Raw genomic sequence first — 15,823 nt, forward strand, 5'->3', positions numbered from 1 at the left:
AGCATCTGCGCTTCGGTCCTCGTGTTTCGATAAGTAGAAAATCTGTTAATTTATTAAGGTTACCACATTGTGAGCCTGAGGCTAGGGTAAAAGAAGCCTTGAACTTAAAAAAAAACTCAACAAATGTTTTTGAAAGGTCATTTTCTTCAACAAATCGCCGCTAGGTTCTACTTTAATGCTTAGTTTTTATCAGTTCTTCACAAAAAAGCAAAGCTAAATTTTTTATGCAAAAATATATTGAACATAACACATAATCAAAAGCTACTCATACACTCAACATGAAGCATTTGCTCGCAACATTTAGGAGATCTTGTTAACTATCCCTCCATTACAAAAGAGGGAAGTTTCGTTACAAAGGTACAAAATGTGGATATGTTTAATCATTGAACTAGTCTTACAGGGCTGGTAATGCTTTAATACACTCCGCGTCATACCATGGGGGGGGGTTTGGAAGTTAACAAGAACCCATAAAGGGAAAGGCTACTCTAGAAAGGACATTGTAATTCTATTTTAAATATACCGTTCAAAATCCATAAATCCGTAGCATTCAGTAACGTCAATGGTTTCGTCAGCTGTACACTTTGAGCTTCAAATTAAATTTTTAAGAAGTTATTCAAATGTAATTCGTCACAATTGGTGATAAATTCTTCTCTTTTGATCGATCTTATTGTAGTATTGTAGTTTCAGTTCTAGCAGTTCTAGAGCGTCATCGCTTAAAATTGTGAACCGTTTTTGCAGCATTTGGCTCGATTCATGTAGCTTTGCATTAGCATCACCACTGTCTTTTTGAAATGTTTGTTGGCGTACGCATAGCAGAATGGGTTGAGAGTCGAATTGAGATAACAGAGACAATAGCATACGTGCCACAGCCAGAACGGTACAATTGAGCTGTCGATGCTTCTGATGATGACGATTAAGCTAAATGGAGCCCAGCATGCTATGTAACATCCCATGATTGCGGTGACCATTTTCAGGGTTTTGTTTATTTTTCGTTCACTCATCAAAGGGTTCATGGGGTCACCAACAGCTCCGCCTGGATTTGCGCACGTGACTCCGTCTTTTGCGACGCCGTTTGCAGTTTTGAGGTTTATATTGATATCCTGTCGACTGTTTTTTTGTTTTGAAAACAAGTTCAAAGTTGATCGACGTTTTCTAAAAACAAAAGAATTGAACTTCAGAATCCGGCATCGTCGTTCGTACTCTCGAAAAGTGTGACCTCGTCAAAACAATTTTTAATCTTATCTTAATCGAAGAGCTATGGATAAGTGCCATTACAGGGAATAAAAAGGCGCTTGGTCCAAAAAGCTACATAAAATATTTTGCAAGCTTGACCTTTTTTGCCAAAATCAAACATGTGCTGAACCAAAAAAAAAATGTCAGGTAGCGGATTCTTTGAACTTGAATCCCATCCCTTAAAAACCCTAAGCTAGCGTTGCACTTAACAACAAGAGCAATTTGTTTTCTAGGATCTACTTAACAATTACCCCCCCCTAAAGTGCTAAAACATTTGTCTTTCGATTCCATCAGATTTCTGACTTCAATTTTTTTTCAAAATGTTGCGGAATCCAACGCAAATTATGAGGTTTCCAGGGACAATGTATGCGGAATCCAGACCACTACCAAAGTACCTGAGCTTGGCACGGTAATGCTGAAAACTTTGAAAATCTTCCAATAATCAAATTTTAGTTTATCTTCCTCGCGATGTTGCTTGATTTATTCTGGGCGCAAGCCTAACCATGTTTTTGCAATTTATTTGAGTTTAACCAATCAGATCAGAGCATCTGCGCTTCGGTCCTCGTGTTTCGATAAGTAGAAAATCTGTTAATTTATTAAGGTTACCACATTGTGAGCCTGAGGCTAGGGTAAAAGAAGCCTTGAACTTAAAAAAAAACTCAACAAATGTTTTTGAAAGGTCATTTTCTTCAACAAATCGCCGCTAGGTTCTACTTTAATGCTTAGTTTTTATCAGTTCTTCACAAAAAAGCAAAGCTAAATTTTTTATGCAAAAATATATTGAACATAACACATAATCAAAAGCTACTCATACACTCAACATGAAGCATTTGCTCGCAACATTTAGGAGATCTTGTTAACTATCCCTCCATTACAAAAGAGGGAAGTTTCGTTACAAAGGTACAAAATGTGGATATGTTTAATCATTGAACTAGTCTTACAGGGCTGGTAATGCTTTAATACACTCCGCGTCATACCATGGGGGGGGGTTTGGAAGTTAACAAGAACCCATAAAGGGAAAGGCTACTCTAGAAAGGACATTGTAATTCTATTTTAAATATACCGTTCAAAATCCATAAATCCGTAGCATTCAGTAACGTCAATGGTTTCGTCAGCTGTACACTTTGAGCTTCAAATTAAATTTTTAAGAAGTTATTCAAATGTAATTCGTCACAATTGGTGATAAATTCTTCTCTTTTGATCGATCTTATTGTAGTATTGTAGTTTCAGTTCTAGCAGTTCTAGAGCGTCATCGCTTAAAATTGTGAACCGTTTTTGCAGCATTTGGCTCGATTCATGTAGCTTTGCATTAGCATCACCACTGTCTTTTTGAAATGTTTGTTGGCGTACGCATAGCAGAATGGGTTGAGAGTCGAATTGAGATAACAGAGACAATAGCATACGTGCCACAGCCAGAACGGTACAATTGAGCTGTCGATGCTTCTGATGATGACGATTAAGCTAAATGGAGCCCAGCATGCTATGTAACATCCCATGATTGCGGTGACCATTTTCAGGGTTTTGTTTATTTTTCGTTCACTCATCAAAGGGTTCATGGGGTCACCAACAGCTCCGCCTGGATTTGCGCACGTGACTCCGTCTTTTGCGACGCCGTTTGCAGTTTTGAGGTTTATATTGATATCCTGTCGACTGTTTTTTTGTTTTGAAAACAAGTTCAAAGTTGATCGACGTTTTCTAAAAACAAAAGAATTGAACTTCAGAATCCGGCATCGTCGTTCGTACTCTCGAAAAGTGTGACCTCGTCAAAACAATTTTTAATCTTATCTTAATCGAAGAGCTATGGATAAGTGCCATTACAGGGAATAAAAAGGCGCTTGGTCCAAAAAGCTACATAAAATATTTTGCAAGCTTGACCTTTTTTGCCAAAATCAAACATGTGCTGAACCAAAAAAAAAATGTCAGGTAGCGGATTCTTTGAACTTGAATCCCATCCCTTAAAAACCCTAAGCTAGCGTTGCACTTAACAACAAGAGCAATTTGTTTTCTAGGATCTACTTAACAATTACCCCCCCCCCCTTTAAGAAAGGGGGCAATTGTTAATTAGATTAATTTAACGCATTTTCGACCAATCAGATTGCAGCAAAATTAGAAGTCTCAATGCAAAGCTCTAGCGCTAATTAACTGCTTTTATTAATAGGGGTTGCAATTCTTAAGTACGTACCAAAGGGAGGGCAATTGTTAAGTAGATCCGTTTTCTAGACCGCTAAGGTTCAAAAAGTAAAGAGCATTTTAGTTCAAATAGCGTAAAAACTGCTGTTTAAAAGTTTTCAATTTATTGACATATCGGAGTCGTCTGCGCTATTTTTTCAAAAAACACATTTTTCAGTTTTTTCAAAATGTTGTTTCGAACATAAGTTACAAAACTTGATTTTCGTTTGTTTCGATTTCATTTAGGCCAAGCGAACTAAAGCGCTAAAATATTCTATCAGGCCCTATTAGACCGCATGTAAACTTCTGAAAACGACCCACAAATGCGTTTTTTTAGATAATGCGTTTTAGCGCTCACCCCATTACCCAAAAAATATATACCTTTGCGTGCAGAAAAATTTCAGAGGCAAATGGATGAAACTGGATGTCGTAAGATAGGCTACATAGCAAAAAGTAGACAGTCATAAAATAGACAAAGTCGAGAGCAATCAGAATCGAGATAGGAAAAAAAACGAACGAAATAATTGCTTTTCTCGATTCTAATTGGCTCAGGATTTTGTCTACTTTATAGTTGTCTACTTTTTGACCGAACTCCCGTAAGATAGTCGAAAAAAATAGACTAGCGAAAAAATATTGCAGAGGGAAGGGGGAGGGGGACTTTCGCCGTTGCCCTCCCTAAACCTGCTGTTATTGTACGACTTAAGAGCCTAACATTTCTTGACTTTTCCCAGATCAAGATTGGAATTATCATAATTCTTTTACAGTTCACAAGGAAACTGCAAAATAAAAGTAACCTAATTAAGGATGAAGAACCTAACCTAACCCAGAGTGATGAAGAAATTTTATCCTGGTATAGGTCATGTTGCCAATTAGGCAAAAATGGGAGGGCGCTTTCAAAGATAACGGAAAGCCACATTCTATTAGGGACTTGACAAAAGATGACCAGGTCAGCAGTGAAGCTAAAAAGACCAATTGACATCGAACTTAAATAAAATGGGCGATAGTTACAAAATTTATTTAGTTCATTTAGGGGGCAAAAATATTTTAGGATGTCTTTGATGACGGCGGTTGGTCTTTTGAAACAGGGGCGGATCTAGGATTTTCTCGAGCTGGGAAGGGGTGGATTTTCAAAAACTTTCAAAAATTTTGTCGACCTTTTTTTAGATCGACCAAATTGATTTTCCGAGCTCTCCCAAAGAATTAAAAAGTCCCTATTTCGACCTAATATCTCGAACTAAGTTTTGAAAAAAAGCAGGCAAAAAAAACGTTTTTAGGTAATTTTTGGAATATTTTTGACCAAAAAATCGCGTTTTTATTGGTGCGCTCTTCCCCTCTAAATTAATATATATTGGCTCCGAAGGCACCTTTAGAAAAAATTTAAGGTCAGTCAACCAAAAATGGATATCTGAAAATAGTGCCTTTGGGTCGGCATGTGAATTGTTATATTTCAGATTATAATTCATGTCCAAAAATGTAGCTTGTAAAAAAAAATCAGCGTTTATTGAATCTTTTGAATTCTGCAACATGGGCATTACGTACATCATAATTTGCTGCGAGCTTGTAGACGGGTCAATTTTCTGCAGATCAACTACCGATTGAGCATAACCGCGTTGCTTTGTCATGGCGTCTTTCCTTTTAGCTTGACCTGTAAAAAAAAACAATTATAGCATTGAATCAAAATAGTCTGCAATTAGCCACAGAATGCTTCAACCACATTGGTTTAAGAAAAAAACTTCAAAAACAAGGAACTTTTCTTTCAAATATATTTCAAAGTTTTATCTGTAATTTCAGTTTCACTGATTTAAAAAAAAAGGCAATTGAATTGATTGAAAAATTTCAAATGTGCAAAAAAAGTAATCGCTGAAACATCCTATAAATTGTAGAAGAGCTAAATTGAGAAGACAATTTGAAGTTTTGTGTGAGTTTTGTGTGAGTTAAAAAAGTGAAATTTTTATTTTTGTTTGCAATTCGAATCACAACTAAAGAAGCTTTAATTTGCTACTGTTGACCCCAGCAAGTTTTCTCCGAGGTAGTCAAATCGGCCGCAAAAAACGCCAGTGTTCGTTTCCGCTTTGGTCTGAATTTTGTGTTTCTCTGACTAATTTACACGGAGGATTGGGTGAAACAGTTGAAAGAAATCGTTTTTACTCATTTTGATATTTTTTTCTACCTGATTCAATCCGCTCCCACCACCAAAAAAAGTTGAAAAAAAAACCGATTTTTTTTTCGAAATTTTGTTTATTGTTTTCAGTAGAATACTGAGACCGTGATCGGAACATCCGTTGTTACTTGCTCAGCTTCATTTATTTTACTTAAAAAGATCTATTTTTTTTTTAAATTACTCACTCGGAGCAGTTATGTGTATCTGGGGCACTTGCAGTGAACCGTTTGAAGCTCTAGCCGACCGAACACCAGAAGCACTGCTGGAATCCGACGGTACGTTCAAATGCTCGCTAAGTTTTGGATCAATGCTGTTAGGACTGGATAAATTGTCTGCTCTCGGGTCTTTGAGCGTATCTTTCTGGCCGGTATTGTTTGCACTTCTTGAACGGTTGGTCGAAGTAGTTGCTCTTGGGTTCGCTGATTCCAGACCGTAAGCTAAATTCATGTTGCGCATTAAATACGTGCTCAGGAATATCTTTTTCTCGCGGTTGCGTCGCCGTAACTCGGAGCATTTCCGGTAGATCAAACCGTAGAGGACGAATATGATGAGTATGGGGATCCAGAAAGATATGACTGAAATGAGGACATTGGCAACCACCACTTCCGTGTAGGGAACCTCACACGTGTTTCGCTTCAGTGTTGAGTGGCCAGCTGAAAAAAAAACTACAAAAGTACAGAAGACATTTTTTGTTTCAATTGTTGTGATAAACTCATTAAACAGTTTCAGAGAAGAGGAGGAATACCGACCAAGCTGATTATCAAAAGAATGATGTGGTGCTGGAATATGATGTTTGAACACTGAGATTACAAGATCAGACCCTCTTCCTCAAGCAAGATAACAAGTGCCTTTGCTTTAATTACAGCACTTGTTAAGAAGAATAAAATGCAACCCGGGTTGAGGTGTTTGACTTATGTTTCGACCGAGTTTGGTCGAATACACGGATGTTGTTCGACCCAAAATCCGTGGTAACAGCCCTTTCCGTCGAACTTAATTACGAAACATAGTCGAAAACATGGTCGAAACATAGTCAAAAAATTTTCGAGTCATGGTCGAACCCAAACGAAATTAAAGTATGGCCAAAACATGGTCGGACATAAAGTATGGTCGAAACATAGTGAGCACAAGCACACAAAGTGTGGTCGAAACATGGTCGAATACAGTCTCGAAACATAGTCGAACTCAGGAAATGGGCTACACATGATCTTAGACAAAAGTCTGAAAAGCAATATTTTGCCGAAAGAAGTAGCGAATAAAGAAATGTTGATCTATTGAACAAAATTCAAACTTTTGACACATCCAAATTGAACAACTCGATTACTAAAAAAATTAAATTTAGACATATCAGAACAAAAATATTCAGCTTAATTTACAAGTTGGTGGTGATCATTTTTTGAATTGCATAAATGACACAGATTCTGAAAACAGATTTGATCAAAACATAGCCAGTTTTTGTCGAATCCGTCAAAACATAGCACGCTTGGGTCGAATAAAAATTCACTTGATAGAATCCTACCCGGTTTGGGTCAAAATGGTGAAAAACAAAACGCTTTGGTCGAATCAGTCGAACACATTTTCCTTCGGTTGAGTGGTAAAAATAGCCAGTTTGGTTCGAGTTGGTCACAATTTAGCACGCTTGGGACAAACACAGTCAAACACATTTTCCTTCGGCCGAGTTGGTCGAAACACAGCCAGTTTGGGTCAAAATGGTCAAAAGAGAGCACGCTCGGGTCGAATACAGTCGAGCACAATTTCTTTCAATCGAGTCTGCCGAAACATAGCACGCTTGGTTCGAACAGAGTCGAACACATTTTGCTTCGTCGATTTGGTCGAAACATAGCCATTTCAAGTCGAGTCCGTCAAAACAAAAACATTTTTGGTCGAGTCGGTTTAAACATAGCTATTTAATGTCGATTCGATCGAAACTTAACACGAACACCTCAACACGGGAAGAAAAAACATTCAAACAACATCGAAAGTTGATGGCAACAATTATCCTTGCCAAACAAGGAATTGCATCCAAATAACTAATTCAAGGAAATCGTCAAAAACATTCAGGAAGTTTTGGCCAATTCAAACTTTAGCCAAGATAATCAACAGGAACAAATGGACTGCAACTTGAATCGTTTTCGGAGATTGAGCCACAGAAGCTACTACAAGATAATTGGCATTGAAAAAACTAATACGACAATAAGAAATTCTCAGAAATAAACGGAAATCATCTAATAATACCGATCGATGAATTTAAACCTCAGCAACCAGCAAAAGATCTCGCCAGACCAATGTAGACTGGTTTAATTGGCGAATTGAAAATTTGCGGTCTCGAAAAAAAATCGTGAAAACTGTGACTAGAGTTTTACAAAAAATGCCAACAAACCTTTTGTGCAATTGCGGCTGTGACAGGAAAATTAAAAAAAAATCATCAGCAAACGGTTTTTTATTATGAATTTATTCCATTAATATTTTTAATAAACATTAGTAGGATTGCCAGAAAAATTTTAAAATAGTTTAAAACTTTTCACTGTTTTCGAAAATTTACCTATCTTTTTTAAAATTTGAATTAAAATGAGTCTGAACGGTTCACGTAGGCTCGAAAAATCATTTCTAAGAACGATACTTTTAGATGTGACCCATAAAATTAATATTACATGCCAAATTGTGCTCTGGTTAGGCGCACAATTTTGGCGCACAAGAAGATAGTAGGGTCGATAATTGCAGCTCGCGACCTGTTTTTTTCTAAATAATTCTAGTGGATCTTTTAAGAAAAAATTCTCAACTCTGAATATTTATATAGTAAAACTTCAATTGTCGATCCACAAACAGTTTGATTTTTGGAAAAATTGTACTATTAGTGATTACCCACCGCAAAAAAAAAACTAGAAAAAATCTATTTAAATCTCTTACAGCAGAATACACAATGGATTACAACTTTTTGCCGAATAAGTTAGAGCTCTTATTTATCAACGGTCTTATTGTATCTAGAAGACATTATTGGGTTCATGTGGTGTAAGATACATCCCTCTGCTTGCAGATTAAAAAGAGTTTCTCATATGGCTCGTTCTTAGGTCCGCTGAGTTTTCCGCTACTCATCAATAAAAATCTAAATGTATTAACTTCAAAACGTTTAGTTTTAGACTTACATTTTTTGATTTAATAAGAAGTTGTTTTTTTAAACGAAACTTTAAATTCTCATAAGACTACATGAAAACAAATTGGGCTGTTTCCACAAGCTTCCAATTTTTTATGTTTCTCTTGGCCATCTGTTCTTCTTCAAACTTTTTGACAATTTATAATTTAAAAAAATTCAGGTTCTGAAAGTACATTGCAAGCGTCAAAAAGTTGCGAGCGAGGATGGTGTAGGATATAATATTGAAAACTCTATTTTTCACCTTATCAATTCAGTATGGCTTTCTTCTTATGCATACCAATAATTTTTAAATCTCAATTCTTATGTTCAATGCAAGAAAAATTTGAATTAGCTATTTGTAGAAAGATATTACTTTGACGCGTGTTTTACTAATATTCAGAAGATCTATATGCGATCTTCTGAATATTCTGGATTTTTTGGATTTTACTCTCTGAGAATTTTCAGAAAAACAATTCTTTTTCTACACTGAGAGATCATGCTTGCTAATGATTCCTAATTTTTGCTGGCAATGAGTGAAAACAAGCTTTTACCAAAAATTCTGCCAAAAAAAAATTTTTTTTGTACAACAATCATGAAAATTTGCCAGACGTTCATAGCTACAGATTCATAGATTGAATGCATTGCAACCTTAGTTTAAAAAATAGTTCTCAGATTTTTGTGTTTTTGAGTCTGCAATTGTGAAGAAAAATAAACAGAAAATAACTAATCATTTTTTTGTTTTCACTACTCAGTTTTAAAATTAAATTCATTATATCGCTGTTTTAACAAGAAAAGTTTTAGCCATAGATTATCTCACTAAAAAACAGACGAGAACAACATATAAAGTCATGTGTTACGTTTCCCAATTTATTTTGATTTATAATTAAAATCTGAGATATTTAATTTTTTACAAGATGTTTTATTAGATGTTTATTGGACTTCTTTATACTTGTTTTAACTAAAAGATTTTTACTTTTCTGTTTGTGTCCTAATCAATGTTTGTGTCCTAATCAATACTAAATTCTTATTGAGCATACCGTATGCATTAAATATCTTCTTCTTTTCAAAGCCTACTTTTGAAAAAGAAGTCGATTTTTCTAGCTCACCCTGAAAAGGCATCCACTTTGGGTGAAAACTTCTGAGGCGCAGGCAATTTTTTTGCCAAATTGAACCCTATAACTTTTTGCCCAATGAAGCTACCTTTTATGGCTGTTTTCCCATTCAAATTTAGTATGAAATGGCGCTAAAGGATACTGTATTTAGTTTTTCGAGATGTTTGAAAGAAAATGGGTACCTGTAAGATAGGACTAAATATGAAGGAGTCTAATTCCTTATGGGAGCGAGTCAACCGCCCCTCCCCTTTATTCGCCCCTAAAACTCAAAAAAAGAAAATTTGACAAATGAGGTTTTTTCTAATCGCTCGCTGCATTCCTAAATCCCATCAACTTCACTCAGGACATATGATAACTCATTCTGGAATAGAATAAAATAAAAACAACCCTTTAACACGGCCACGAATCAAATGAAGCTAGAGCAAAATTAATAGTAAAACTCATTCACAATGCTAAAGTTTTCCCAAATCAATTTTATCCTTACGCAATTTATGGTCAACTGGCGGCCAATTAGGAAACTTTACGACTATGCAGTTCTTCTTTATATGAACTAAACAGAACATTTTTTTAATTAATAAAAATCAAAATAAGGCAAAAGGAACGGCCGAAAGCTGAGCTCTCGTTATGTAGTTTAGTTTACTTTTTGGGTTCTCCACGAAAAAAAATCGACGAAAAAAAAACATTCCTTGAATTAGTTTAAGCTGCGGATCAGAATTTAATACTTCCCCAATATTTATTTAAGTCCAGATAGGCTCCCAGCGTTTGCGAAAATTTTATTTTTTTGCTTTTTTCCAAATTCTTTTCAGTTTTTTGTGCCTGAGGAGCGAGGGTAGCAAAAGTTGTAGGAATAATGGGATCTACTTAACAATCTCCACTCCTTTCAAGAAAGGGGGGGGGGATTGTTAAGTAGATCAAAATGGTCGATTTTTCGACCAATCAGAATGCAGTAAAATTAGAATTCTCAATAAAAAGCCCAGTACTAATTTACTGTATTCATTTATAGGGGTGGAGATTCTTAAGAAGGTACCATAGGGGGGGGGGGAGGGGTGGGGAGAGATTGTTAAGTAGGTACCATAGGGGGAGGGGGGAAGATTGTTAAGTAGATCCGAATAATGTAGTGTTTATAGTTCCGACGTTCGATACGAAAATAACGGAATATTTGTGCTCGGGTGGGTTTTTTTTCTTCAGACAAATTTCGACTTTTTAACCAGCCATTTTTGACGGAATTTTTTTATATCATTCAAAAGGTATTGTTGTCGTGAGCTTAAATTTGAAAAGATATTTCACCTGTGATCTTTTTTCAAAAAGTTATGAGGGTTTAAAGATTACCATTTTGGCTAATTTGGGACAATTAACGCGCGATATATTTCGCGCTATTAACGCGTAAGCGGAGATTTAATCCATCTTAGAAATCGTTCCAAATTGGTTGAAAGACGCTTATTTGCCATAATTGATTTGTTTAAAGGAAGAAATCTATTCTTTTGTAGTTTATATGGGGGCCTAGGAAATTAGACGATAAGCAAATTAGACGGATGCTACAAAAACGAAATTAGACGGAATTTATTTTTTACAGATCTGGCATTTTAGACGAAAGGGAAAGGGCCAACAAAATTTTTTCTTAAGAGTCAAGTTTCACAAATACAAAAAGAACATAAAATGTCAATACCTATCAAAACAATTAGTTTAAATGAACATAAAATGTCAAATCTGAATATTACAGGAGAGTTTTGAATTGAACAAATTATGCATGATTGACTTGTAAAGTTTTTGGCCACCGAAATTGAACTGTTGTCTACAAACAATTTTATTTTTCTAACGCAATTTGTGTGCAGAAAATAATTTCTCTCACTTTCGTCTATTTTCTCACAATTGCAGTTTTGCAAAACCGTCTAATTTCCTTTTAAGTACCTCCGTCTAATTTGTTTATTGTCTAATTTCTCAACCCCCGTTTATATGGCGTGTGGGGGGGGGGGGTGATTTTCATGGATTTAGATTTTTTTTTCATTTTTTTTAAAATTTAATTTGTTAATGATATTTATGTTATTACTGCTCCATAAACCTTAAAAGGCAGTCGGAACATTCAGGGCTTCGCCCTGATACGAGCAGTCTCGTTTGATTCATGCTTAAAACTACACCCCCTCTGTTTGCCATTGGACGGCAGAGGATTAAAAAACCGACATCTCAAATTTCAGTTTTATCTATTTATCATCGCATTCTTTCATCATCGCATTCAGAGCAATTATAATCACATTCACTGAAACGCCCGTCAAATCAGATTTGTGACTGGCATTTTCATTGAAGAAATAAGATTGTTTAGGATTGGTAGAAAAAGCATATTTTTGCTGATTTCCGAATAGCTCCCACAAAAGTTCAATTTCACTGAAATCCTGCCTTCTATTTTTGTATGTAACCAAGGTTATAGTTCTAATGAAATGTTTAGTTTAATTCCAAGCTCATTAGAATTTAAACGAGAGCAATCAAAATAAAAAGGCTTTGAGGATATGACTGAAAATAAAATCAGCAAAAGCCCAACTGAGTCCTTCAAATCGGTTACAACAAAGGCACAGATTGTTCCCTGGGGTTCAATGCTGTCATCTTTTAAGGCTCTTTGTGCCACTTGAATCGAAACGAATTAAATTTAATCTCAGTTTCCTCCCAGCCTAATAGCTGTGTTTTTATAAAAAAAAAAGAAAAGGGGACCAAAAAGACAATCTCCCCTTGAATCAATTTAGGGGGCAGATTGTTCAATTGCCTAAATTTTTTTTCTTTTTCAGCCAATCAAGATTCAGCATTTTGCAAGCTGGTGTTACTGCTTGTAATTTCTACTCAATTTTAACAAGGAGATTGTTTACATGGTTAGTTTGATGGGGACACTAAACTGTTGAAAAGGGACAGAAATGGTAACAAAAGACTGCTTGTATCAGGGCGACGCCCTGAGTGGGTACCGTGTAAGCAACTGATACGTCAATTATTCGAAAAACAGCTTTACTAGGGCGAACATCCGACATTTTTCAAAAAGTTGGGCAAAGATCCGATTTCTACCGTTTGCTTAAAAAATGCTATAGTGGTCGATTGAAGGCGAACCGTCGCGGTCGCGCACGTTCTGCGAGCTTGCCAACAGAGGGAACGCCCCTATATGAAAAACAAAGCCGGTAGGCTAAGTTGGAATCGGATAAATAAGTTGTGTCTTGTTTTTGAAATTCTAACGTCATATTATTACATAATTATTATATAAGTTCGGATGTTTGACTTATCGGATGTTTGCCCCAGACCCGCCATGAGTGTTCCGACTGCAATTCATCGTCTATGGGGTAGTGCTCAATTTGAAATAAAATGCTTACAAAAATGATGAAGTTTTAAGAAAAAGTTAAAACATTCTTACAAAAATTTGATTTTATTAAAAATCATACCCTCACAGACATAATTCCTGGGCATAGACATAGTGATAACCACACATCTATATATAATGGCTCGAACTGAACACTGATCGCCGCGGAAACAGTGACTTGTCCCTCCAAGCATATAATGGTTTGGACCAAACACTGGCCATCGCATAGGTTTCCTGGTTCATAGGTTTTCGGTTTATTGCCATATTGGCTTATGGCAACTTGGTTGGTCTAAAATCCCGAGTGTTTGGATGCAAATAATAAGGTAACCTAATTTTCCAGTAAAATTTATGTTCGTGCAAACTCTGTCACCACTCCGAGTTTTATAACATTTTTAATAAACACTTAGTAGGATTGCCAGAAAAATTTTAAAATAAAATTAAAATTTTTGCACTGTTTTCAAAAACTAACCAATCTTTTTTAAAATTGAATTAAAATGAGTCTGAACGGTTCACGTAGGCTCGAAGTGCCATTTCTAAGAACGATAATTTTAGATGCGACCAATAAAATTATAATTACATGCCAAACTGTGCTCTGGTTAGGCGCACAATTTTGTGACTTCCAAAATCTAAATGGTTTACACTTATAAAATTTCCGTGGATCCGCGTACAACTACTTGTAATGTAAATTTTGTCGCTTTTTTAGTTTTGTTGCGGATTCTGCAACGAGCAAATATAGGTAGGTATTCCGGATTCTGCGAACGTAAGCGGATTCCGCAAATGTAAGTCGATTCGGCAATTTTATCCGGATTCCGCTCAATTTGCGGAATCCACTTACATTTTGTGGATTCTGCGTACACTTTGTGGATTCTACGACAGCTTAAATTTACTAAACACATATACTGTTATTTCCTTAGAGATTCTACAAACGGTTCCGGATTCCGCAATTTTTGTTGCGGAATCGCAAAGTTGCCTGTTGTGGAGCGATTTTGAGCAATTTTGTGTTCTAGCTATTTGTCCGTGGAATTGAAAAGAGCAAAGAAGATCAAAAAAAAAATTGCAATGTTGCGGGTTCTACAAGAATACTGTTTTTGGCCTGCTGCGGAATCCGCTCATAATTCTCAAAACGCACAGTTTGGCCTCAAAATGAAGTTTTTAGATCAACTCAATAGAGTTGACAAAAAAGCAATTTAGACTCTTGTTTGAGAACCCATTCTCCGGTTTAGGCGACAATTTGAAAAAGTAGGCCATAAATAACTTTTTTATGTGGATAAAATTTTGATTGTTTCAACTTACTTCAAAATGAGGATTCTTTCAACCAAAAATGAAATTTTTTAAAGTTATCTGATTAAAAGTTTTTAGATTCGAGAAAATTTTTGTTAACAAGTGTATTTGTGCCAATCAAAATACAACAGTTCTGCGGGTTTTCTGTTATTGCAATTTTTGCCTAATTATGCGTATATATTCAGGATTTTGCTTTTGAGCACTATTTCTGCTTTGATTTGCAGTTTTCAAATTTGGCGAGAATGTTTTTGCCAGAAAAAAAAATTGCAGCTAAAAAAACTGCTGTGTTTATTGAAAGTTGTCCTTTATGCAATAATTTTAATTTTATTTAATTTCAATTTACATGAATTGAATAATTTCGTCTTCATCTTGGATGACAAAACTGTTTTTTTTTTTAATGAAAGATCTTCGGTGATTGTGTTAATTCCTTAGTGAGTTTTTTTTTTCAAACGCTTCTTTATTTTTTTAACCTGCGACTTAATTGCCAATTTTGAAAACATAGAAACAAAGCTATAAAACAATTAGCTGCGAAAAATTTAATGAATTCTGAAAATTTATTTTGAAAAAAAACTATTGCGATTTCTTTTTATTCGCCCGTCAATTTTTTGATTGACTAATTTGACAGTGAACTTAGAAAACCTAATAAAACAACAGCCAAAGGCGTTAAACGGACGTGAACAACTGTTTCCCCTCTAGAACCGTATGACCTGTAGAGTAACTACTGTTAGCTCCCAAAACTAAAAAGAGCCCAGTTTCATTTTTCATCTAAAATCTAATTCGCTTATTGTCGAGTTCCAGCTTAGCCAAAAAATCACCCGCGCTATATAAAATTGATACGTTTTCGTAATTATAAAATAATTTAAGGAGATTTTTGTAGAACTTTATATTAGCTTGCATCACATTTGTAAAATTACGAACACAAAAATAGTTGATTTAGTTTGAGCAGAAATGTATATATTTTTTGCTGTTTAAGATCAGCGAACTTCAGCTTTGTCCTTTTCAAGGATTGTAAATTTTTTTAAAGAAAAATTGCTGATAAAATTCTATACAGTCATGTTAAAACATAATTAATTGTTCCGACTTTCATAACGAAAATAACGGAATATTTGTGCTCGAAGTGTTTTTTTCTTCAGCCAAACTTCGTCTTTTTAACTAAGAATTTGTGACGGAGTTTTTATATATCAGCCGAAAGCTATTGTTGACTTGAGCTTAAATTTGAAAAAATATATATATTTTTCTTGTGATCATTTTTCTCAAAGTTATGATGGTTTGAAGATGGCCAATATGGATATTTTGGGACAATTAACGCTCGATATATTTCGCACTACTAACGCGTAAACGGAGATTTGATTCTTCGTAGAAATCTTTCCGAATTGTTTGCAACAGACTATTTGTCATAGTTTCTATTTTAG

General features: G+C 35.3%; 3 protein-coding genes across 3 annotated transcripts in view; all 3 read right to left on the bottom strand.

The window, feature by feature from the left end:
* Nucleotides 1–8,721, bottom strand: part of LOC134839384 (apoptosis-resistant E3 ubiquitin protein ligase 1-like) — a 381,686-nt gene extending 372,965 nt beyond the window's left edge. Inside the window, exon 1 of the mRNA XM_063854915.1 lies at nt 8,712–8,721. The gene's annotated coding sequence lies outside the window, so the exon portion shown is untranslated. The remainder of the gene's footprint in view (nt 1–8,711) is intronic.
* LOC134839393 (cilia- and flagella-associated protein 144-like) overlaps nt 1–15,823 on the bottom strand; it is a 249,657-nt gene that overhangs the window by 43,529 nt on the left and 190,305 nt on the right. The window lies entirely within an intron of this gene.
* LOC134839385 (muscarinic acetylcholine receptor DM1-like) overlaps nt 2,202–15,823 on the bottom strand; it is a gene marked incomplete in the record, with an annotated part of 93,777 nt that continues 80,155 nt past the window's right edge. The window contains 3 exon segments of the mRNA XM_063854917.1: nt 2,202–2,928; nt 4,942–5,047; nt 5,749–6,216. Of these exon segments, the coding sequence (XP_063710987.1) occupies nt 2,490–2,928; nt 4,942–5,047; nt 5,749–6,216 (1,013 nt within the window).

This window comes from Symsagittifera roscoffensis, chromosome 2, assembly GCF_963678635.1.
Source record: "Symsagittifera roscoffensis chromosome 2, txSymRosc1.1, whole genome shotgun sequence".
Lineage (NCBI taxonomy): Eukaryota > Metazoa > Xenacoelomorpha > Acoela > Convolutidae > Symsagittifera > Symsagittifera roscoffensis.